General features: G+C 50.0%; 1 protein-coding gene across 1 annotated transcript in view; it reads right to left on the bottom strand.

Annotated features, from left to right (window-relative positions):
- CAMK2B (calcium/calmodulin dependent protein kinase II beta) overlaps positions 1-7,871 on the bottom strand; it is a 93,127-nt gene extending 85,256 nt beyond the window's left edge. The window contains exon 1 of the mRNA XM_073809526.1: positions 7,703-7,871. Within this exon, the coding sequence (XP_073665627.1) occupies positions 7,703-7,767 (65 nt within the window). The 5' untranslated portion in view covers positions 7,768-7,871. The remainder of the gene's footprint in view (positions 1-7,702) is intronic.
- Between the last annotated feature and the right edge of the window lie 16,261 nt (positions 7,872-24,132).

Here is a 24,132-nt window from a genome sequence, read left to right as displayed (position 1 = left end):
AACCTTCCTAACTGGCACTTGTGAGTTTCCTTAATTATTCCCAGAGCAGAAGTACTAATCACCTAAGAACCTGATCGTATAATTTGTTTAATGTTTATTACCTGCCTCTCCCACCAGTATAAGCTCCATGAGGGCAGACACCCTCGATTTTGTTCACTAACTGTTTCCTAAGCACCTAGAAAATGCCTGGCAAATGACCAGTGTGCAGGCAGACTTGCTGAATGTGTGAAGAGCAAAAGAAACCAGAAAAGTTGCAAATAGTAATAATAATAATAGAAATGACCTTGAAACTCTAGTTGTGCGCTGTCCAATACAGTAACCACTGCCTACGTGCAGCCCTAAGAACCTGAAACATGGCTGGTCCACACTGAGATGTGCCGTATGTGTAAAACACACAACAGATTTCAAAAACATAACACTTCTTAAAATATAAAATAGCTGAACAATAATTTTTGTATTGATTACATGCTGAAATAATATTTTGGATAAACTGACTTAAATACATATACTATTAAAGTTCTTTTCACCCGTTTCTTTGTTTAGTTTTTTTGTAAGTACTAGAAAAGTCTGAATTGCACTTGTGCCTGACATCTGTGGCTCAAGTTTTGTTTCTTCTGGACAGGCCTGCTCCAGGTGACTTGGATAGGGTCGGGGGTAATTTCGTGGAGTGTTCAGAAAAAGGAAGGCAAATTCCAAACATGTGGTCAGGTGAGGCTCTCACAGAGCCCAGAGAGGGAGCAGGCATGGGGGCCTGGCCTGGGGCACAGAGGCCCCTGCAGGATCTGTGTCCGCGCTGCCCACTGGATCACCAGTGTCCTCCTCGTGTCTGATACAGCTGGTCTGAGGTGGGGTCTGCCAGGTGTAGCCGGGGGCTGGGATCCACCGCCCTGATCGCCTTCTTCAGCAGGTGCAGCTCCTAACTAGACCGGAGTTCTTCACCCAGAAAGCCCTTAACAGACGGCCTGGATTGAACCAACGGCTTTGAAAATCAGGCTGCACCTCAATGTACAAGATCAAAAGCCACGTGAAGAACTTTATTAAGAGACGGGCAGAACGCTGCAAACCCTTTGGCATCAAGCTCCGTGGCCAGCACCTAAGTCATGCCACCCTTCATCAGGTGACAAGACAGATGGCCACTCAGGCCGGGCATCTCCGAGGACCTCCGAGACCACCAGCACCTTCTGCCCCCAGCCACCTACAAGGCTCCCATCTTTTAGAGGGTGACATGAAGCCACTCTGTTGGGCACCTACTGTGCGCTGGGCATGGTTCTAAGCCCTGGAATTCAGCATGGGCTGAGTGACAGGAAGGCAGGGGCTGCCCCCCGCTCCTTGCTGCAAACGGGCACCAACTTGGATGTGCCCGATGCCATGGCGTCCTGTTACATCCGAGGACAGGACACTCTTCCCGTTTCATGGTAACAGTCACAGCATCTCTTCCCCCCAGTGCCCACCGGCTGCTCATAAAGTGGGGAAAGGTGGTAGTTCTCAAATTAGGCCCGTAGAACAGCGTGGGTTATGTGTCCTCCAAAAAAATGTTCTTAAATCTATGCCCGGCTATTGCCAATCTGTTCCAGAATTCAACAAATGCTTGTATCTGGCTTAACAAAGAATCATAACTTCAGTTATTTTAGGATCATTATGTCAATGCAAAAAGAACTATGTCCACCAGGAACTGCGGCCACTGAACGAGCTGGTGACCCTCTAACCTAGGAGATAAAGGCCACCAGAAAGTTAGGCACCTAGGAGCACCACGAGGATGTTTTCATTTTAAATAGATTTTAAATAGATTCAGATCCTTATATGAATAAAATATACATTTCTATGTAACATGCCAATATGATAATTTTTGGAAAACCAAGTTATACATAATGCATTTTTACGTTTCTACACTAACAAAGTGACTTGCAGCTGTGAAAGATGCTTTAAAAATAACCAAATCAGATTCCATTTTGAGGGGAGGGAGAGAGGGGGAATTAAACATGTCAAAAATATATTTGAAATCTCCAGAAAGGCCACATCTCTTGCCTTGGACCAGGTGGCCACAGAGAGCAGTGGGAGGGACAAAATGTTTCCAAGGAGCAGACGCCGTTCATGTCACCTCCCCTTGGTCTTTCTTTTTCTTTTTTTTTCCTTTTATTTTCCCCCTTGGTCTTTCTTATTAAAGCATTTGGTAAATTCCAGGCAGCTCAGTATGGGCTCTCTAAGGGAACCATCTCTGCTAGAATTTCATTTTAAGTAGAAGAAAGAAAATCCGACATGGCGTCTCTCTCCCCTAGGCTCTTGGGGGATCCCCCCAATTTTTTTTTAAAAAAAGGAGAGGAATACGTTCTTGGCTTCTTTTTGAACAAGACCCCTGTGTCCCACACCCAGGCCCCACCAAGAACGAAAGTGTTCCTTCATCCACTACGATCATGCATTCCTGATAACCCTGGGAGCCCCAATTTCAAACACAGCATCCTCTCTTCCCTCTGTCGTGCTTGTCAGAGAAGGGGGACCCGTTTTTGGTTTTAAAAATATGGCCACCACCTATACACCCATCTTTGCTTCTAAGAGAACTGGCAGGCACTTAACTGTAAGAAAAGTCCCCCTGACATGGAGGGATCATCATGAAAAAGTGTTAGAGGCAAACGAATTGAAGAATCACATATATGGCGACTGCATCCGTGTTTTTAAAACCATACATATGTGTGAGGTGTATATGTGTGAGTATACATACCTGCGTCTATATACACACACATAGATCCTTATACTGACATTAAAATAGACAGGCCAGGTTCCTCTGGGGGATGAGGAAACTTGAGTGTGGAAGAGTCACATTTCCTGCACATACTTATGTATTGGTTTTTCTTTATAAGATACTATCCTTGTTGCCTGTTTAATCAATAAAATAAAATTTTAAGCCTTGCCGGCCTCAAATGGGGGCCGTGTTGGTTGTCACAGAGGGACGACCAAAGGAAATGACGTTTTTACAAAAAGGAACCGTAGGGCAGTGCCTTTGCGCTGGAAAAGCACAAAGAAGGCTTGGTGAGCAGCCTGTTAAGGACAGGTGAGGCCCTGAGGAGCCCAGGGTCAGAGGAGACCACAAGCGGGCCATGAGTCGGCCAGTGGAATAACAGTATTTTAAAAACACAGAATGGGGTAGGGTCATGAGCTTCTAAGAGAAGCAGAAGATGGATTCCAGAGTCAACTGCCTGGATTCAAACCCTGGCCCCGTGTGGAGCTTCTCTGAGCTTCAGGCACCTCTTCTGCAAACTGGGAGTGATCACGGTACCTATTTCACAGATCAAGCAGCTTAATGTAATAAGCACCATTTAACTGTTACCAGCAGAGAAAGAGTGCAAGTCGCAAGCGCAAGATATATTCTTAGCTCTCAGCAAAGTAGGTTATGGTATAAAAATACCGTTCAATAGTAACTAAACTAGCCTCACCTTCATGTGCATCTCACAGCAGCCTCAACATGTGCGACTTCTTCTCTAAATACCCTACATTAGGCACCCAGACTCCAGCGCTGGGGGCCAGCCTAGGAGACAGAGGCCACCGGGTTCACTCACCCCTTCCTCGCACATGCAGGAGACCCCACTGTGGGCAGGACCTGCCCCACACCTTGGTGTCAGATGGTGCCAAGTGACAGGGGAAGACAGAAGTGGGGAGAGGTTGAGTGGGGCAGGAGGCGGGAAGAGGGCACGGGGACCTCGCTGAGCCGCCAGGGGGATGACCTGTGTGGCCATCGGAGGAGGAGGGAACAGCGCTGGCAAAGGCCCTGGGGCAGGAAGCACCCAGTGTGCCCGAGAGCGGAGAAAGCAAACACGGTGATTCCTCCCCCACCTGAGTCCTGTCTTTCCTGGCAACCAGGCTTCGGAGCTCAGGAGGCTCACAGTCGATTTGCTCTGAATTTCCTGAGTTTATCTATTAACTACTTAGCAGGCCGCTTGCTAGTTGAGAGGACGCTGAGAAAGCCGATGGCTATCCTCCCGGCGAGGGGTCACAGCCCGGGACAGGACCTGCTGTCCCCCGACTGGGGCACGCTGGATGGAACCAAGGACATACCAAGGTCAGCTCGGGGCCTAGCTGAGCTTCGGGGGAAGCTGGGAGGGACAGGGGTGCCCTGGGCTGGAGGTGGGGGCCTTCCCGGCTGCCAGGGCAAGTTGCCCACCCACCCCGAGCTGCAGTTCTATGCCTATAAAATGGGGGGAGAGGGGAGGGGGTATTCCCCGGCAACTCGAATCAAATAAAATCAAATGTTGGAAGTGATGCGCCCCTTAGGGGTTGTTACAACCTTCCCCCAAGGGGAGGGGTCCATGAACGCCTGAATTATATCCAAAGTGGAAGCTTCGGGAGCCTGAACACAAAATGCAAGACTGCTTCCTACCCAACAAACAGCCCGACAAATCAGGTTGGCACCGAGCCCGGGGAGGGGGCCGGAGGGAGTGGGCCCAGGGCGGCCACTGAGAACACCCGGACCCCTGCTGGCAACCCCACCAGGGGGGACAAACCCTAGAGAAACCCTCACACCTGCGCGCCAGCAAACCCGCTGCAGGAGTGGAAGAGAGAAACTCTGGGAACACCGAGACTGCCATGAGGAAGGGAGCGTGACGTACTACAGATACTACGGTCACTACACACAAGCAGCAGCAAAAGGTCAGAATGTGTCCCCATGCACAGATGCCCAGAGGCCTAAGCTGAGTGAAGAAGCACGTTCCCAATTTTTTATGTAAAGTTTAAAGAAAAAACACCAAAGAATCCTATATATTAGTTGGCGATCCTTCTATCTGTGCGTAAATGAAGTAAAAAGAGTCTGGCAGGATAAATTCCAAATGCATGACAGTCGGTTTGGAGAATGGTTACTTAACATTTCTTTGTAATGCTTTATTTCTTACAATTTAAAATAAAGGACTTAAAGCCAAAATGACAAAGGGGAACAGTTTCCAATTCCGGGTAGAAGAGACACAAGTGTTTGTTTTATTACCCCTGGAAGATTTTTTCCATTTAAAAAAATCTATCCAATATGGAAACATTTTAAGCCATGTTGCTGGCCGGTCCGTGTTGGGCCGAGGGCTTCACCGCCCTGACCTGTGACTGTCCAGGGCTCAAGGTGACTCTTGACCCAGGACTTAGGCCTCCAGGCTGGTGTCAGGGAGCCCTGCCCTGGCCGGGCAAGGAAGGGCAGAGCCCCAGAAATGAGCTTCTCCTGGCCCTCGGACCCGATGCCCGGGTCCCCAGGGAACGATCCCGCGCAGAGGCAGCAGTGGCGAGGGTGGGACAGGTGGAGAAGGGGACAGGGCAGGGAAGGGTGAGGCTGGTGACCGCATCATGAGAGCAGCTGTGGGCCTGTGGCCCGGCCCTTCCCAGGCAGGGAGTTTAGTGTTGCTTGACTGGTGCCAGGGGCTGCAGCTTTAAATAAACTTGGACGCATCCACCTGGGCCGGGAAGCAACACCAACTGTGCCTCAGGCCGGCCAGGCACTGTCAACAACCACCGACATGGCCACTGAGGACCCCAGCCCCGGGCGGAGATGCTGGCCTCAGTGCCCGACCCTCCCTCCTGACCACCTGCCCCGCTGCAGCTCACCCTGCACTGGCCCAGCCTCCTCCCCGCCCCGGGACGCTCCAGCAGGGCTGTGACAGGCCCCTGGGCATCCCGCACTGGGCCTGGTGCCTGGGGGCCCCGCCAAGGGGTGCTGGGCTGGCCCAGCTGGTGGGGTGTCTTCCCCTCCTCTCCCAGGCCCCTGGCCCCCTAGACAGCTAGGCTTCCTCACCCACTCCCACCCCAGGCCCCCAGCTCCCTTCCCGAGGAGCCTGGCCTCCACTGCAGGGTCCGCCACCCCTCCCGGCCTCCCCGAGGGCAGCCCCAAGGACCTCCATCCCCCAGTGTGGGTGTGGACGGCAGCGATGAGAATAACCAGTCGCTGCTGCTGCAACCAGAGGCCCGAGGTTGGTCTGACCACCCTACAGGGCCGCTGGCCCAGGGAGATTCACAGAAAAGTGAAGGAGAGGTCAGCAGAGCCAGCTTCAGGTTGAGGAGACGGGGTGAACGGGAAGAGGCATTTCTGCCAAAGGGCCCGGGGGTGCCTCGTGGGAGGGCCTGGGTACAAGCAGAGAAACGACAAGAAGGTCCCCTAGAATGGGGTAACCTTCCCCCCACTGCCGCCCTCTGCCTCGGACAACCACCTGCTCCCACCTGAGGACCACCAGCCTGTCGCCCTGTCCTCACAGGCCTGCTCCCAGACATGCCCCGGAAGCTTCCTCAGGGCCTCCGGGATGCACACAGTTTGTGTGCTGGATCCCTTCTCTGCTCTCCAGGTCCCCCTGCCTTGGGGACAGGCACTCAACCAGCCCCTACCTGAGGGAAGGGAATTTTGGGGTCCCCAGGGCCCAGCCTTGCCCGCACCCTGCCGCGGGTTTTCTCCACTCCACCCCACTCCCTCAGCACCCCCCAGGCCTAACTGGCATCGTCCCCCACGTGCAGGGAGGCTTGGGGAATTCACACCCCCCGCACTCCTCCCAGCTCGCGCCCACAATTATCAGTGATCAGCTTCCCTCGCCAACACAAGGTATCACCACAGACGTTTCTTAATAAAAGGAAAAAAAAAGATCTGCCGCTGGATGAGTAAGAGGAAACCTCGCCAGCGCCCCTTCCACGGGGTGGGCTGGAGGAGGACGGGGCTCTGGCCGCGCCGGGCTGGAGCCAGGGCTTCAGGAGTTCTGGAGCCAGACGTGGAGATGCCAGGTGCAGCCACCCTGATGCACAGAGTGGAGACCCGCAGTCCAGAGAGGAGCCGCCGACCCGCTTCGGGGTAGAGCCCGGAGGCAGAGGCAGGTCTAGGGCCCTACACGGCTCCTGCTGGCGAGCAAAGCCCAGGAGCCACCTGTTCCCCGGTGAGGCCCTACCTGAAACGAGCTTTCAAAGTCCCTCCCATCACCTCCCCGCAAACAACTCTCCAGAATCCAGCCCCCACCTGCCTCCATGACCCTGAAGCTCATCAGGCTCCCACCTCACCCCCTCATCTTCACCCCGGTGACCTGATCCAAGCTCCCTGACCTCAGCCCCCAGCACTCCAGACTCCTCTTTCCAGAAGGATCTGGGGGAAAATCCTCCAGAACCCCGATTCCCCTGGGCACCCACAGCAGAGGCTGTTCCCACGCGGCGCGGAGCGCAGCTGGCACCCCCCGCGCGGATGGAGCCACGCGGAGAAGCAGGCGCAGAGCAAGTCCCGCCGCCCCCGCGCCCAGCCGCTTGTTGGGGGTGGGGACAGCGCGGCTCGCGCCGGGAACGACCCTCTCGGCTAGGTCCGCCCCCTCCCCCGCGCTCCAGGCCCCGCGGCCGCCCCCGCGCGCCGCTCCTCTCCGACCTCCGGCCGCCAAATGCGTCACGTCTGCCGGGCGCTCCGGGGACACCTGCTGCCGCCCCCGCTGCACCGAGCCCCGCGCCTCGAGCCGGGGCCTCCGGCCGGGCGGTCGCGCTGGACAGGGCCCGGCAGGGCCGCGCGCGCCGAGGTCCGGCGGCTGGGCCCCGGGGGCCCGGGGGTCGGGGCCACGCGGGACCGTGCGCTCCGGGCTCGGAGCCGGGAGGAGCCGGGGTCGCGCGGGGCCGCAGTGCACCCGGAGCCGGCGGCGCAGAGGATCTGGGTCTCCAGGGTCCCGGCCCTCGGAGCGCGGCGCCCTCCGGGGTCCCCGGCCCAGCCCGCACGCGCCGCGGCTCTTACTTGCCAATATCCTCGTAGAGCTGGTACTCGTCGGTGAAGCGGGTGCAAGTCACCGTGGTGGCCATGGCGGCGACGGACGGGCTTGGCGTGCGCTCTGCTGCGCTCGGGCGGCGGCGACTCCGGCTCCCGCTCGCGGGCACGGCGGCGACACGGGAGCGGGCGCGGGCGACACCTCGGCTCGCGGCGCCGAGCGGGGGCCGGGCTGGGCTGCGCCGGGCGGCGAGCGCACGCGAGATCTGCGCGCTCCGTGCCCGACAGGAGCGCGCCGCACACCTACGCGCGGGGAGCGCGGGCGACGCTGTCACTGCCGCCGCCGCGCCCGCCCCGCCCGCCGCCCCCTGCACGCTCCCCGCGCCCGCAATCGCGCCCTACACTCGCACCCGCACACGCACCTGAGCCCTGCACCTACAGCAGCGCCCGCGCCCTGCACACGCTCTCGCACCCACTCCTGCTCCCAGAATTCGCACTCGCGCCCTTGCCCTGCACATGCTGCGCTGGCACCAGCACCCGCGGCCATGCGCCTGGGGCGAAGCACACAGGGAACCGCTGGCTCCCTGAGCCTGCTTCTCCGCTGCCTCCTGGCGACTCCCTGCACGAGACACACACACACACACACACACACACACACACACACACACACACACACACACTCTCTCTCTCTCTCTCTCTCTCTCTCTCTCTCTCTCTCTCTCTCTCTGCACACAGTGAACCCAGCCCCCCTCTCTCCCCTGAAGGCCAGCCTTGACCTGGACCTCAGGAGGGGCCTCAGGTGCACATGGGGGAGGGGGGAGTCCTCCCTCCACAGACTCATTCCTCACACCCCCAGGAGGAGATGCTACAGGACCCCTCCTGACCGGGTCTCCACCACTCTACACCGCACAGTGCAGACCCCTGGCAGAGCTGCCCAGGAGCCTCCCAGACCAGGCCTGCACCCTGGGGACACTGGGAGTGGGAGATGAAAGGGTGAAGGCTACTCCCTCCCCCATGGTCCGAGCCCCTCCCTCCCTCCCTCCCTCCCTCCTCCTAGCACTGGACACTGGGGTGTCTGGAACAGAGGTCCCAGGAACAGACATTGCCAGTTCAGGCAGAGTGTCGAATCAGGGAAACAGTGGCTGCTCCGTCTGCATCTTGGGGTCCTGAGAGCTCTCAGCCCCCCTGCCCAGGTAGGGGCACACATTTTCCCTATCCCAGGCCTGGTCCACTTGCCTGCTTCCAGCTCGGGCCTGGAAGAAGCGGGTCCATCTTGAAAGTGGCCCAGGAGAGGAGGAGGGGCGAGCGGGGGGGAGGGGCAGGCGAGGCTGGGCTGACCCCATGCCCCACAGAAGAGCCCCTCCCAGGGCCACACCTAGGCTGCCATCCAGAGCCGGGGCTTCAGATCCAGTGAAGACAACCCACTGGTTCAGCAGCCCCATGCTCCTCAGAGGGGAAAGGGCCGGGTCCGTCCTGCGGAGGCCCTGGGGAAATGCAGTTTCTAGCAGCCAGCTCCGGATTTGGGCGGTTCAGCAGGCCCTGACAGGAACCACTTGCTGCACTGTGGGCTCCCCAGGCAGAGGGTCTGGGCCTGTCCTGCTCATCTCGCTCACCTTGGTGGCCAGCCCGGGGCTGGTCCCAGAAGCCACAATAAATATTTCCTGGATAAAAGATCTAATGCAGGGATTCCAAGGCAGGAGTGGGCGGTGGGGATGGACCCAGGGACCCCCCCCGACCAGGATGCCTTTGGCACACGGCTGTCAGGCAGGTGAGTAGACCAGGTGGTGACCAGTCCCTGTACTGGGTGGTTCTGCAGACCCAGCCTGCACCCAAGAGACAGCTGGAGGCCAAGGAACACTTGGGGTAAAGGCCGGACCCGGACTGGGGGCAGAGGGGGCCCTGTGGAGGATGTGGCCTTGACCTCTGCAGGGCCGGGCAGAGGGGGAGACCACCTTCAGGGCTCAGTGCTGGAACCAGAGCACCACAGGTGCCTCCTCGTGGGCAGGCGCCCACCTCTCCTGGGGCAGCCAGGGGAGCACTGGAGGCCCCTCACCCACCAACAGAGGCTTGCTCTTACAGTTGTGTTCTGCCCCACAGGAGCCTCTCCCCACACATGCTGGGCCATCTGCAGCGGAAGGAGAAGGAGACAGTCCCACACAGGAGAATACAATTGGCAAGCAAACAAAACAAATTTGCACCCCTCAGTAAACCAGGCTCTGTCCAGGCTACAAGCAGACCCTGTGCGCTGACAGCGTCACACGTGCTCCTTCCAGTGTGAGGCCACGCAATGATCAAGTGGCATTAAAATCACCATGACAGCAGACACTGATTTGCTTATATGCATTCTACATGTATTATCTCATTTAATTCTCAGTCCTAGGAGACATATAGTATTATGATCCCCACATTAGTAGGGGGGACAGCAGAGAGACAGAGAGGTGAAACAACTTGCCCAATGTCACACAGCCAAGAAGTGGCTGGGACTCAAACCCTACTGCCCCATTAAGCCTCTTTTCTCTTTTATTTTCACACACACACATACAAACACAAATACACGCTCACACACATACACACACAATACACACACATACACAACCCACACTCACATACACTCATATACCATACACATATGCACACACACTCAAACATACACTCTCACATACACACACATATATACACTCAATGCACACTCACACACATGCACGGCGTCCTACAGGCCTGGGCAAGGACACAGCACTCTGGGTGTCTGTTTTGAGGTCCCTTCCCCCGGGTGGGGAGACTGCCCAGGATCAAGTTTACGTGAGGTCAGGGTCACTAAAAGGGCGTGATCTGAGGCCGCCCTTCTACTCCTGTTAGCTCCTGAGGTCAACAGGGCAGCCCCTCCTCTGGGCTGGAACATTAAAGGCATGACACCGAGTGACCCTGAGGAGAGCAGGGAGGGCAGGGTGATCAGGGCACCACAGTGAGGAATGACTGAGCTACCAAAGGGACCCAGAGGGTCCCTGCCTATACAGCCCAACCCCTCAACTCCACTCACAGGACAACCCACTCCCCACCTCCAGACCCAGAGGGTTCCTCCCCAGAACAGTGGAAAAGCTGGAAGGGAGAAGGGCTACCAGCCATGATGCTTTCTGGAGTTCCAGACCCCAGAAGCCCTCTCATCTGGCTTTGGCCTCTCACCCCTCTTGCAGGAAGGGCCCTCTTCTACCCGCACCTCCACGTCATGTCCACCTCCCACCTTATCCTTTCTAGCTGGTTTTCGTCAGTGAGGAGGGCTCTCTCTCCCAGGTGGCAGCTGGGATGGATGTGGGGAATATCAGTTCTGGGAGGTTATTGTTAGGACGGTCACCATGGCAGCAAGCATCACATCTGCAGAGCCAAAAGTGCTGCACATGGGGCTCATTCTCGCAGGAAAGCCATGGCCTCCCCTATGCCCCTTGCCTCCAGGGGTTGCTGTCATGGGAGGGATGTCACTGCCACCACCTCTCCCAGTCCTAGCCATCTGCCTGGAAGAGCAGGCTGCCGTACCCCAGAGCAGGGGTTCATCAATCTCCAATCACCGGGCCCTGACATGGCAGTCCATGCAGGACACTATGGCAGGCATGTGGGGAGATGATGGTAGTAGTGGTGGGGATGGTGATGACGGTGATGGTGATGATGATGATGATAGTTGTGGGGATGGTGATAGCAGCAGTGATGGTGGAGATGGTGACAATGATGGTGGTGATGTTGGTGATGGTGAGGATGGTGGTGATGGTGATGGAGGCAATAGTAGTGATGATGAATGATGGTGGTGATGGTGGTGGTGGTGATGGTAATGATGGTGATGGTGGTGATGGCAGTAATGATGGTGATGATGGTGGTAATTGTGGTAATGATGGTGATGGTGGTGATGGTGGTGGTAATGATAGTGACTGGTGATGGTGATGGTGGTGGTAATGATGGTGGTGATGGTAATGATGGTGGTGATGGTGGTGGTAATGTTAGTGATTGATGATGGTGATGATGGTGGTGGTGATGATGGTGATCATGGTGGTGATGGTGGTAATTGTGGTGGTAATGATGGTGATGATGGTGATGGTAGTGATGGTGGTGATTACGGCAATGGTGGTGGTGATGGTGGTAATGATGGTGGTGATGGTAATGATAGTGATTGATGGTGGTGGTGATGATGGTGATGATAGTGATGGTAGTAATGACGGTGGTGATGGTGGTGGTGATTTGGCGATGGTGGTGGTGATGGTGGTGGTGATGATGATGATGAAGGCCATAGCTACAAGTTACAATGTACCCACTACACTATGGAAACTCTTCTAAAGGTCCAACACCCACCACTTCATATAAACTTATAGCAACCTTGCAAGATAGGGACTATCATTAGCCTCCTTTTACAAATGAGGAAACCAAGGCACAGACCTGTAACTGGGCTCAGATCACACAGCTAATCTATGGCAAAAATCAGTACTAGCTTCCAAAGTCGCCTGACTTTATAGTTGGTGCCTTTAATCACTACACTCTGCTCAAGGGTGACTACTGGCCTTGTGCATGAAGTGAGTGTGTGCCGACTGTGTCCAGCTCTGCCCAGGCACTGTGTCACACCAGGGAACAAGATGGGCAAGGTTGCCACCTTCACAGGGCTTACACCCAATACCAACAAGGAACAAACAAGAAAACATTGGGTAGTGATATTTGCTCTACACAGATTTAAAGCAAAGAGGGTGACAGGGTGACAACTTCAGAGTGGGTGTCCAGGAAAGTCCTCTCTGAGGAGGTGACATCATTTAAGCTGAGATCTGAATGGCAGAGAGACACTAGTATAGGGGGAAAGGGCATCTCAGGCAGAAAAAAACAGCTGTGCAACGGCCCTGTGGCCAGAACCAGCTGGTGTGTTTAAGGAATGAAGAGGACGGAGGAGAGAGTGCCTGCAAAGGCACCACCACATCTGTCATTTGTTCATCTGCATATTCTGCTTGGTACCTGAGTCCTCCAAGGGAGTCTAAGCCACCTGAATGACTAACAGACAGAGTAATAAAGCTAACCGTAGGACATGGGCAGCGTCCCCTGGCCTTTCCAAGGGCTCAGCCCACGGACATGAGGGCGCAAACCCTCCAGGCCTCCTCCTTTCTCTCCAGACATCCAAGCACAAGGTAGACAGCACGGTCTGTCTGGGAGATTCACACTCAGGGTGCAGGGACCCCTGCTGAGGCGACGCTCCCTCCCACATGCTCACACAGGCGTCTCCATCAACCAGGGCTGCTCAGGCCGGCGGGGCAGGCAGCATGACACCAGGGTCCCACATGGCCAGGAGGGGCCAGGGAGCCATGCCCAGCTCGTATTTCCCTCGCCATGGACACTAGGGACTTGTCATGTGGAAACTGCCTCCTGACGTGAGTCAGGAGACCCTGCACTCGGGTCCCTCCTGTGCTCACCTGCTTGCCCTCCCCCCACACGCTTGAAGGGTATGCTGAAGTGGCTGCAGGCCTGGGATCCCCAGCACTAATACAGAGAACCTGGGTACAACAGCTAGGGGCTGCCTGGAAACAGACGTTTGTTCCCTTCTCCCCAGGCACCCAGAGGTGGCACCCCTGGTGGTCACGGTCATGGCTGCTCGGCTCCATGTAGCCTTCAGGGACCCAGCTGCCTACAGCTCTGCTCCACCACTAGGGGCAGGTCCTCTTCCCGGGACCCCAACATGGAGACCCAACCATCAAATCCGTGTTCCTAGTGGCCAGATAGCAAAAGGGAGGATGGACAGAGTGCCCTTGTCAGCTTTGGCCACATGACCCTCCCCATGATGACCCGTTGGCCAGAATCTATCACATGACTTCACTTAGCTGCAAAGGATGCTGGGGAAAAGGTCTTGACCCAGCTAAAATGTGGGGATCCGTCACTGAAGAAGAGGGGAGAAGGCATCTTGGAGGGGGGACAAGCGGTGGTCTCTGCCACCTTACCCGTGAGCACAGCCCACCAGTTCTCCAGGTGTCAGTCCTAAGGAGCCAATGTCTGCAGAGCCCACTGCTACAGAAAGAGCAAGGGCTTGAGTACACACCAGCTCGGGGATCTAATTCTGATCCCAGTTGGGAGTCTCTGCTTTGTGACAGGAGCTGACACCTAATAGCTGTTAGGATTTACTGTTGTTAACAGACGCAAAGCACTATAAACGAAAATGTGCAGAAATTAGAGACAGCCACTTTGGAGAACTGCTTGGCGGTTTCTTACAAAGCTAAACAAATACCTTCCCTATGACCCACTAATTCCACTCGTAGGTATTTACGCAAAAGGAAAAAATTGTATGTCAAAAGAAAACAAAAGGAATTTGTACAGCAATGTTTATAGCAGCTCTATTCATAGTAGCTGAAACTGGAAGCAACGTAAATGTCCACACACGGGAGGGCAGGGTAAACAAATCAGTGTATGTAAATAAGAACAACTACGGATACACTTGACAACATGGGTGAATCTCTTGGAACTAAAGTTGAACAAAAGAAGCCAGACACAAAGAACACATACTGCAGGACACAATTTCTACAAAATTCTAGAACTAATCCATGGTTATAAAAATCAGAAAAGCAGCTGCACTGCTCAGGCAATGTGGGGATTGACTCCCAGCAGCCCGAGGGAAGTCCCTGGGGTGGTAGAACTGGTCTGTATTTCTTTGTGATTACACAAGTGTATACGTTGTCAAAAATGTAGCAAACTGAACACTTAAAATCAGTGCATTTTTATGTGAATGTAATTTATATGCGTGACATGTCATTATGTATGTAAATTACCCCTAAAATTTTTTTAGCTTTATAATAGTATTGATTGATTATTTTTATTGAAGTATAGTTGATTTACAATATTGTGTTAGTTTCAGGTGTACAGCAAAATGATTTATATATATATATATATATATATACACACACACACACAGAGATATATATTATGTATATGTATGTATGTATTTTTTCAGATTTTTTTCCCTTATAGCTTATTACAAAATATTGAGCATAGTTCTCTGTGCTATACAGTATAGGTCCTTGTTGGTTATCTGTTATATATACAATAGGGTGTTTATGTTAATCCCAAACTCCTAATTTATCTCTCCCCACTTTCCTCTTTGGTCACCATAAAATTACACAAAATGTTGGTATCACGTGTGGAGAACCATGTTCTTCTAGTCACATGGAACAGTCCCAGCGATTGGCCAAGTAGCAGACAAAGGAGGGTCTCAAAAAATTCTACAAAAGCAGGAATCAGTGACAACAGTGCAATAACATTAAAAATAAATAACTACAGGAAGACAATTACATCCACTCAGCAGGAAATTTAAATTAGAAACTACAGAAACTACAAAAATGAAACTTATAAACGGACACAAGTGACCACCATGCCTCACACGCTGTGAGATGCAGCCAAGCAGTGTTCAGGGGAGATGAGCCAACTTGACTTACTAGAAAACAAGCGAGATTGAGAATAAACTAAGATTTACAGCCGAAGACACTGGAAAAGAATGACAACCTCAAGAAAGGTAAAGGGAGGAGTTTGATAATGCCAAACAGAAACTAGTGAAATAAAAAACAACCAGTAGTAAAACTAACCAGTAATACCCAAAGCTGGATCTGTGAAAACATTTTTCATAGTAAAATAGACAAATTTTTGATGTCTGGTCAAAAATAAGTCCAAAAGGTTAAAATGGGGGACAAAAATGAAATAAAGAGATAAAGGTTACAAAAGAACACTATGCACAGAACTTCACCAATAAATTGGAAAAACGTAGTTGAAATGGAAAATTTTCTACGAAAATACAAATGACTCATAGAGACTCAAAAGTAAAATACCATAGAAGAAATGCAAAAACTATGGTGAACTTTGCACAATAAGAATGTTTTCACTTATTATATTTGTACTATTTTTAAAAGTCAATGAGAATATGAAAACAAAAAGGTAAGTAAACAAACCCAACAGCCCTGACCAGGAAATGACCAGGGCCCAGGGCACCTGACAGCCTCTGCCCAGGTGCACGAGGAGCTTGTTCTAAATTTAAAGGACTAAAACATCAGGAAATACTGGGTGCTCCTTCCTTTAGTTTTTGTTTGGTTTGTTTATGCCCATGAACCTGGAAGGGGCTGCATTCCTGCCCCTGGTGCCTTTTTGTCCACTTGCCAGGCGACCGTCCATAGTGAGGGTCTACGTGGCGCAGGTGGGACGCGCCGGGAAGCAAGGAGGGTTTGGAAGGATGCGCTCGCAGGGCACCGGTTATTCAGGGTTTGGGAGGAAAGAAGGATTTGTAATAAAGACATGCATAGCAGTGCTATTTATAACCCAGAAAACTGGAAGCAACCCAAATCACCCCCCGCTGGGACTGGCCTGGCAGATACGCGGAGGAGGGGATGGAGATGCCGGGCCACGTGACACGTGGGGAGGGAGAGCTCCGTGGAGACAAGAGCCTCGTGCGTGGGGGAGCCAAATATAATGCAGTTTGCACACAGCCACCGTAATTATGGGGCACTGCAGGCATGCGCTCCCTCAGAGGTGTCAGGCCACGGCCAGGCGGCCAACAGCCAGGGTGACTCAAGTGCTAGTGTAGCCGTGGCCCTCCGTATGCGGGCACGTGGTCACCTCTTTGCGAATGAGGACACTGGGCTCTGAGCTGTAGGGCCAACAGCGGTAAGGGTTGGGGGCACCCCAGCCCTCCCAAGGCGTAGGGGCAAGTGATCCAGCCGGTCGTGCAGCGCCACCCGGAAAGGGTCCAAATGATGGAAATAGAACTTTAAGATCACAGGCCTTAGCCCCAGGGAAGCAACGCCTACCTCTGAGCATGCTGCCTCCTCGCACACCCCGGAAACGTGGGTCTCGGGTAGCGGAGGGGAGGTAACACTTTAAACTCTCCCCAGAGGGCCACGTTCCCTCATCCTGCCAGGACTCGCCCCCCGGCCCTCTTCTGAGGTGCCCCCCACCCCCGTGTGCAGGGTCTCCTGCTCTGGCAGTCATCACATGGGGGTCTCCCAGGTTTCTGGGCTCCCTCTACCCAGGGGTCCTGAGGACAGTGGGTGGAAGAGGGGGCGGGTGGACTCTGCCGGGAGGCCGGCAGAGTGTAGTGGGCTCACTCCTGCCCAGGCCCCAGCCCAGGGTGCCTTGGCCTCCACCAGCTGCTGCCTGCACCTGGCCTTCCTGGTGGGTCAGAAGCTTCACACCATGGACACAGCCCTCCTGCCCCTTTCCCCGGTCCCTGACCCTCCTGCACGGCATCCCCCCAAGCCTGGCAGGCCACTAGGGTTTGCGGGCTCTCATATAGGACAGTCACAAGAGGAGGAGGCTCCTTCTCCTTCAGGAAGGTGACTACAGAAACCCTCTCCATACAGCTGGAGGGCAGGACCTCAGCTGGGGTCTCGGCAGGCTGGCTGGTGGGCCTGGACCCTCATAGCAGTCAGTGTGCACAGGCTCCAGAGCAGCCCCGACTGCGGCCGGTCCCCAGGCAGGTTGCCCCTCACACCACCACAGCTCCCTTGCTCCTACCTGGCTGAGTCTCTATCAAAGTGGCTGGTGCCCAGGGCTTTCTGCCCAGGGTTCTGCAGGGGGGCCATGTTGATTCTGGTCCTATCCTAGGACCCAGGGTCTCCTGAACCCTCCACAGCTTCCCCTTTCTCTCAACTCCCAAGAGAAGCTGCTAGGGGCCACACCGTGGAAACTGCACATCTCACCTTCTTCATGGTGTTAATGTTAACAATATTAATAATAGCTACCATTATTGGCAGGGGTCTAGAAGGTACCCATTTGGAATCAGGACTTGGTGGCCATTGCAAGGGAGAAATGAGTAGGGCTGGGGGTGGGGGCAGGGCTGCATGACCACTCCTTCTGAGGGGGCAGGGTTGGGGGAAGACACGAGAGAGGAGCAGCTTTGGGGTAAAGGCATTAAGTTCCACTCAGGGCCTCCTGGCACCACCACCTGCAGCATCAGGTGAAGATGGACCTGCAGGTCAGAGCAAAGATGGAAACTGAAGGTACAGACCAGGGAATCATCAGAAGGAGGAGGGTGGGAGCCATAGTGAACGTCGCCAGGAAGAGAGTAAAAGGCCAATTATGGGTCTCCGGGGGAAGCCTGCATTGAGCAGACGGTCTGAGGAAGGGTTGATCAAAGAGATCAGATGGAGAAAGCTGAGGGTGAGAGAACTAGGAGAGGAAAGAGTCCTGGAAGCCAGAGTTGAGAAGTGTCCAGGCAGAGAACACTGGTGGTGGGTCCAGTGGCTGGGGCACAATGTCTCAAGGAGGGTGTGGGGGCAGCGGGTGGAGATAAGTGCCACCTTCTCCATCAAAAAGCTTACTTGTGACTTCCATGCCTAGACACTGTGGATAAGCTGGGACCAGAATAACCTTTCCACCAGAGATAACCATAAAACTGGATGAAATGTATGAGACAACTGTTTTCAGGCCATAGGTGACAGACAGGCCAGACTTGAATCCCTGAGAGAAGGACAACTTACAATCACTCAGCTCTGTGGCACAGAGGTCACATGGACCTGCTGAGGTAAAGATCAGATTGGGCAGAGAAGCAGTGGGAGTATGTGGGACAGGATGCCGGAGACGAGGGAGCTGTGTGCAGGTCCCCAGAACTCCACGTGCGTACCTGCAAGTCCTTGGCCAAGAGCCAGTCTGTGCATATAGGCTGGGCAGGATCGGGTCATGCTAAATTAGAGGGCCTTGGGAAACACCTCAGATTTTCCAGGATCTGCAACAACAAAGCACAAAACCAAGGTCATCAGCCAGTGACTGAACTGCCTACAAAGCAGGAGTCAAAATTCTTCAGAGGAAATTAACAGAATGTTGAGTTTTACAACATATTAGTCATAATGTCCATAGTCAATTAAAAAATAATCACTATGTATACAAAGGAAAAGGAAATATGATCCCCAGGAAAGAAAAAAGCAATCTACAAAAGCTGAAAAACTGGACACAAAATGACCCAGATGTTGAACTTAGAGACTTTAAGGCAGCTATTATAACTGTGTTCAAAGAATTAAAGAAAGATATGGTCTTAATCAGTGAATGGATTGGAAATTTCAGTCCCCAAGTGGAAAATGTATATAAAGATAGATCAATGGAAATGATCTAATCTGAAGATTAGAGAGTAAAAAGGCTGAAGGAAAATGAATAGTGCCTCAGAGACTTGTGGAACAATATAAAATGATCCCACACACGTATAATTGGAGTCTCAAAGGAAAGAGTGTGAAATTGAGGCAGAATGAATGAAAGCACAATGATCAAAAACTTCCCAAATTTGATGAAAAACATCAATTTACATATCGAATAATCTCAACAAACCCCAATCAGGATAAATATAATAAGAACCACACTCAGACAGACAAAGTTCTGAAAACCAAAGAGAATTCTGAAAGCAGCCAGAGAAAAAAGACACGTTGCTTACATGGGAACGATTATAAGAATTATAACAGACTTCTCACCAGAAACAATGGAAGCCAGACAACAATGAAATGACATCATCAAAGTGCTGTAAGAAAAAAGCTATCAGCTGCCCAAATTCTTATCCAGTAAAAATGTCCTTAAAAAAAAAAAGGTTGAAATAAATTCACATAAACAAAACTAAGAGAGTCCACTGACAGAAAACACACACTACAGTTAAGGTAAATGACACCAGGTGGAAACTCAGATCTACAGGAAGGAATGAAGAGCACAGGTGGAGAAACCTGGCAGACACGATCTTACCCACACAACAGAAGTGAGCATCACCAGAGTGGAACAAATCGACATTGCAGCATTACCTCTGCATCATTTATGAGGAACACAGGGGAAGTAAAACAAATGAGACATTCTACAAAGCAGCAGACCTGAACTCTCCAAAAATTTCAAGGCCCAAAAGGAAGGAAAGACTGGAGAACTGCTCTAGGCAGAAAGAAACTGAACACACACAACAGCTAAATGCAACTCGGGGTCCTGGGCTGAATGCTGAGCCTATAAAGGACATTATTAAGGCCACAGGCAACATTTGCATGGGATTAGATGGTGATATTGGAGCAAGAATAATTTCCTGATTTTAACAGTTGTACTGGGTTGATGTAGGAGAGGACTCTTGTTTTGCACAGGGGCATGGAGGGATAATGAAGAATCATACCTATGGCTTATTATCACATGAGTCAGAAAAAATACATAGAGAAACAGATTTATAAGGCAAATGCAGTGAAGTGTTAACAATTGGGGCATTTGGTTGAAGAGCATATAGGTGCTCTTTGTACTATTTTGCAACTTTTCTGTAAATTCGAGATTATTTTTAAAAAACATTTAAATAAGAAGCATCTTCATTGGGGCAAAAAGGAGGAAGAGACGGCAACAGAATGGGTCAAAGTTCAAGAAAGATAATTATTTTAAATAATTATTTTTTTTGAGGTATCACATATATACAGAAAAGTGCACAAATCACAAGTATGTACCCACAAAAACTTCCACCTTCACCCAGCACCCAGGTTAGGAAACAAAACAATGGCTGCATGCTTCCTATCCTCTCCCAGTTACGACCCCACCCCCACTGTGACAGCCGCTATAGCAACCTTTGCCAACACAAATTAGTATGGACTGTTTGTGAGGTTTCAACAATTGGAGCTGTGAAGCATTTTCTCATTTGTGTCCAGGTTTTCCCCCTCAATACCATGTGATGTCCAAACATGTTTCTGTGTCTAGGACTAGAAACATTTTCATTGCCACACTATCTCCAACTATGCAACTATACCACTGTTCCTGCATCCATTATGCTGCTGTGAACATCCTTGCTCATGTCTTGGTGAAAGTGTGTGCATTTCTTTTGGCAAATACCTAGGAGTGAATTTCTGGGTCATTGGGGATGAGTATGCTCACCTTTAATGGACACTGCCAATTCTTCCCACAGTGGTTGTACCAAGTTACATTCCCACCAACACAATATACGAATTTTGGCTGCTCTACAGTCTAGCTAGTAAGAACTGGTGTTGTAAGATTTGGGGCGTGCGTGTGACACTGTGATCTTAACTTTCATTTCCCTGATAACCTGAGGGTGAGCACCTTCTCATATGTTTTTGGGCCATTTGGATATCCCTTTTTGTGAAGTGCAGTTCAGGTTTTCCCCAATTTTTCTATTGGTTGCTTGTCTTTTTCTTATTGATTTGTAGAAATTCTTGAATATTCTGGATCAGAATCCTTTGTCAGATATATGCATTGGAAATACCTTTTGCCACTCTGTGGCTCGGCTTTTCACCTTCTCGCACATTATTAATAGTATCTTTTGATAAATGTAAGTTCTTAATTTCAGTATGATTAAATGTATCAATTTTTTCCTCCATGGCATTATGCTTTTTATATCCTATTTAAGAAGTTATTGCCTACCCCCAAGGTCATAAAGATATTCTCCTATGTCTTTTTCCTACAACTTTATCGTTTCTCCCTCTGAATTAGTTCTACAATCCTTATGAATTAAGAGGGTGTATGTGCATGTGCACGTGTGTCGTGTGTGTGTGTGTGTGTGTAATTTTTTTCCATACGTGCATTCAATTCACCCAGCAGTAATTCTGGAAAAGACTCTTCTTCCCCCAATTTATAAGCAAGTGTTAATGTTGTCATACATGTGTGGGCCTGTTTCTGGACTCAGTTCAGGTCCATTGGTCTATTTTTTTTTTTTTAAGAAGATGTTGGGGGTAGGAGTTTATTAATTAATTAATTTATTTTGCTGTGTTGGGTCTTCGTTTCTGTGCGAGGGCTTTCCCTAGTTGTGGCAAGCGGGGGCCACTCTTCATCGCGGTGCACGGGCCTCTCACTATTGCGGCCTTTCTTGTTGTGGAGCACAGGCTCCAGACGCGCAGGCTCAGTAGTTGTGGCTCACGGGCCTAGTTGCTCCGCGGCATGCGGGATCCTCCCAGACCAGGGCTTGAACCCGTGTCCCCTGCATTAGCAGGCAGATTCTCAACCACTGCGCCACCAGGGAAGCCCCCACTGGTCTATTTGTCTATCCTTGACTAAGGCCACCCTGGGTAATTACTGTAGCTTTGCAGTGAGTGATGATGCTGCTGGTACAAGTCCTCCAGCTCCTGTTTCACCAGGAGCTCCATTTCCAGCTGGATTCTGATTTCCCAGGGGCTGGAGGCCGCGTCAGACTTCTCTCTGCGGCCCTTTCCGAGTCTAGGCGGCACCCGATCAGGCAGTTAACAGTTTAATTTGTTTTGATCCAGTCTGTCTTAGTATTTATCTTGGAGTAATTAGTCCCTTTACCTTTAATGTACTTCCTGATATATTTGAGTTTATACCTACTATGTGAATCCTTGTTTTCTATTTATCCCACCTGTTTTATATTCTTTCAATCCTCTCCTTTCTTGCCTCTTTTTTTTTTTTTGGATTTTTTTTTTTATTATTCCAGTCTCCCATCTATTAGCCTGTTAATTACGCATCCCTTTACTTTAAAAAAAAAATGTATCAAGGTATAGTTGATGTACAGTATTATTTAGGTTTCAGGTGTACAACATAGTGATTCACACTTATTAAAGGTTATACTTCATTTATAGTTATTATATACATTGACTATATTCCCTGTGTTGTAAGCATTCCTTTACTATTATTTTACTATTTACTATTTACATGCCTTTATTATTCTTTTCGTGGTTACCCCTGATGACAATATGCATCCTTTACTTATTAGGGTATTAGGGTCTACCATAAATTAGCACTCTTTTTTTTAACCTCTTCCCAGACCTTAAAACTCTCTATTTCCATTTCCAACCTTCCTAGTTCTTTTGTTTTTATTGTCATGCATTTTATTTTTACATATTTACATAGTCCTTTTCTTTCCCTAAAATTTTTGTTGCCTGGGTCCTTCTCTCATTTATTCAGTGATAGTCACTGCTTCATGGAAAAGGTAATTATAGTGGAGAACCAAGAAATACATTACTACCTGAATTAATTTATAAACTTTAGCTGAAGCAATATTATTGAAAGCCTGGCTTTCCATGATAAGAGCCAAGCTTTGGGGTAGAGAATAGGTTTCTTTTTCTTTTCTTTCTTTCTTTCTTATTCTTTCTTCCTTTCTTTCTTTTTCTCTTTCTTCTTTTCTTTCTCCTTCCTTCCTTCCTTTCTCTTTCTTTCTTTCTTTCTTTCTCTTTCTTTCTTTTCTTCCTTCCTTCCTTTTTTAGAGGAGTACAAATTAACTCAGTAGGTTGAGTGGGAATACTAAATGCAGAAAGGGAAGATCAAATACAAAAGCAAAAAAACATAGCAGAATGCAATCATATGGGAAGAGCTACATTGTGTTTCCCCTTTTTGTCTTTGGCACAGCACAAACGAAGGGCTCAAGGTATACTTATTTCTATTTAAACATTTTTTCTCTTTCCTTTTTTACCACCATCCACCATCTATTTGCTTATCATAGTACTATCAGAATTGTTAACTTGTACTCCCATGGGTTTATGTACATTTTGAACCTCAGAAGGCCTTATTGTTGTTGTTTTATAGAGTCACCATTCATTTAGATTTACCCTTTCCATCCATTACTCTTTATTCCCTCCTAAGTTTCCATCTTTCTATCTGGGATTATCTTTTTGCCCAAAGAACTCCCTGTACTTTTTTTTTTTTAAGTGTAGATAATCTGCCAATGAAGACTCTCATTTTTAAGTTTGTTATTTTTCCTCAAGTGTCTTCATTTCACCCTCACTTTTGAAGAATATTTTTCCTATCAAATTCTATAGCATTCTAGGTTGGTAGTTATTTTTTCCAGCACTTAAAAATGTTATTTAATGCCTTCTGATTATTCATTTGTGTTGAAAACTCTGCTATGTCTGATTGTTACTCCTTTGAAGTTACTTTATGGTTATTTTTATTTTTGGTTATTATTGGTTATGGTTATTATATATATAATATATAATATATATATTATTATGGTTATTGGTTATTTGGTTATTATTGGTAATGGTTATTATTATTTTTACTCTGGTTCCTTTTAAGATTATCATTGTATTTATCCTGCTTGGGGGTTCATTGAGTATCTTGAATCTGTGGACTGATAGCATTCATTTATTTTTTTTAATTATCAGCCATTAAGTCCACTAATATTTCTTCTGCTCCAATATCTTTCTCTTTCTAGGACTCCGGTGTACACATTTTAGAACTTTTCAACAGGTTCCAAGTATCTCTTGCATTATTTTCTGTATTTTCCATCTTTGTGCATCAGCCTTGATATTTTCTACTGTCCTATCTTCTACTAATCCTATCAGTCAACTTTCATTAATCCTGTTCTCTCGTGTCCTATCATAAACACACGGATTGTACTGTAAATATCAATTATTGTGTTTTCAGCTCTAAAATGTATATATTTATTTATTTATTTATTTATTTATTTTTCCTCTAGTGAAATTCTTCATCTAATCATCTATTTTCTTTAAAATATTAAAAAGTTATTTTAAAGTCTGTCTGATAACCCCAAGATCTGAGTCATCTGAGGTTTCCTTGGT

The sequence above is a fragment of the Tursiops truncatus genome, chromosome 9 (genome assembly GCF_011762595.2).
Source record: "Tursiops truncatus isolate mTurTru1 chromosome 9, mTurTru1.mat.Y, whole genome shotgun sequence".
Lineage (NCBI taxonomy): Eukaryota > Metazoa > Chordata > Mammalia > Artiodactyla > Delphinidae > Tursiops > Tursiops truncatus.
The sequence above is the reverse complement of the archived record's forward strand: the minus strand, read 5'-3'. Positions and strand labels throughout refer to the sequence as shown.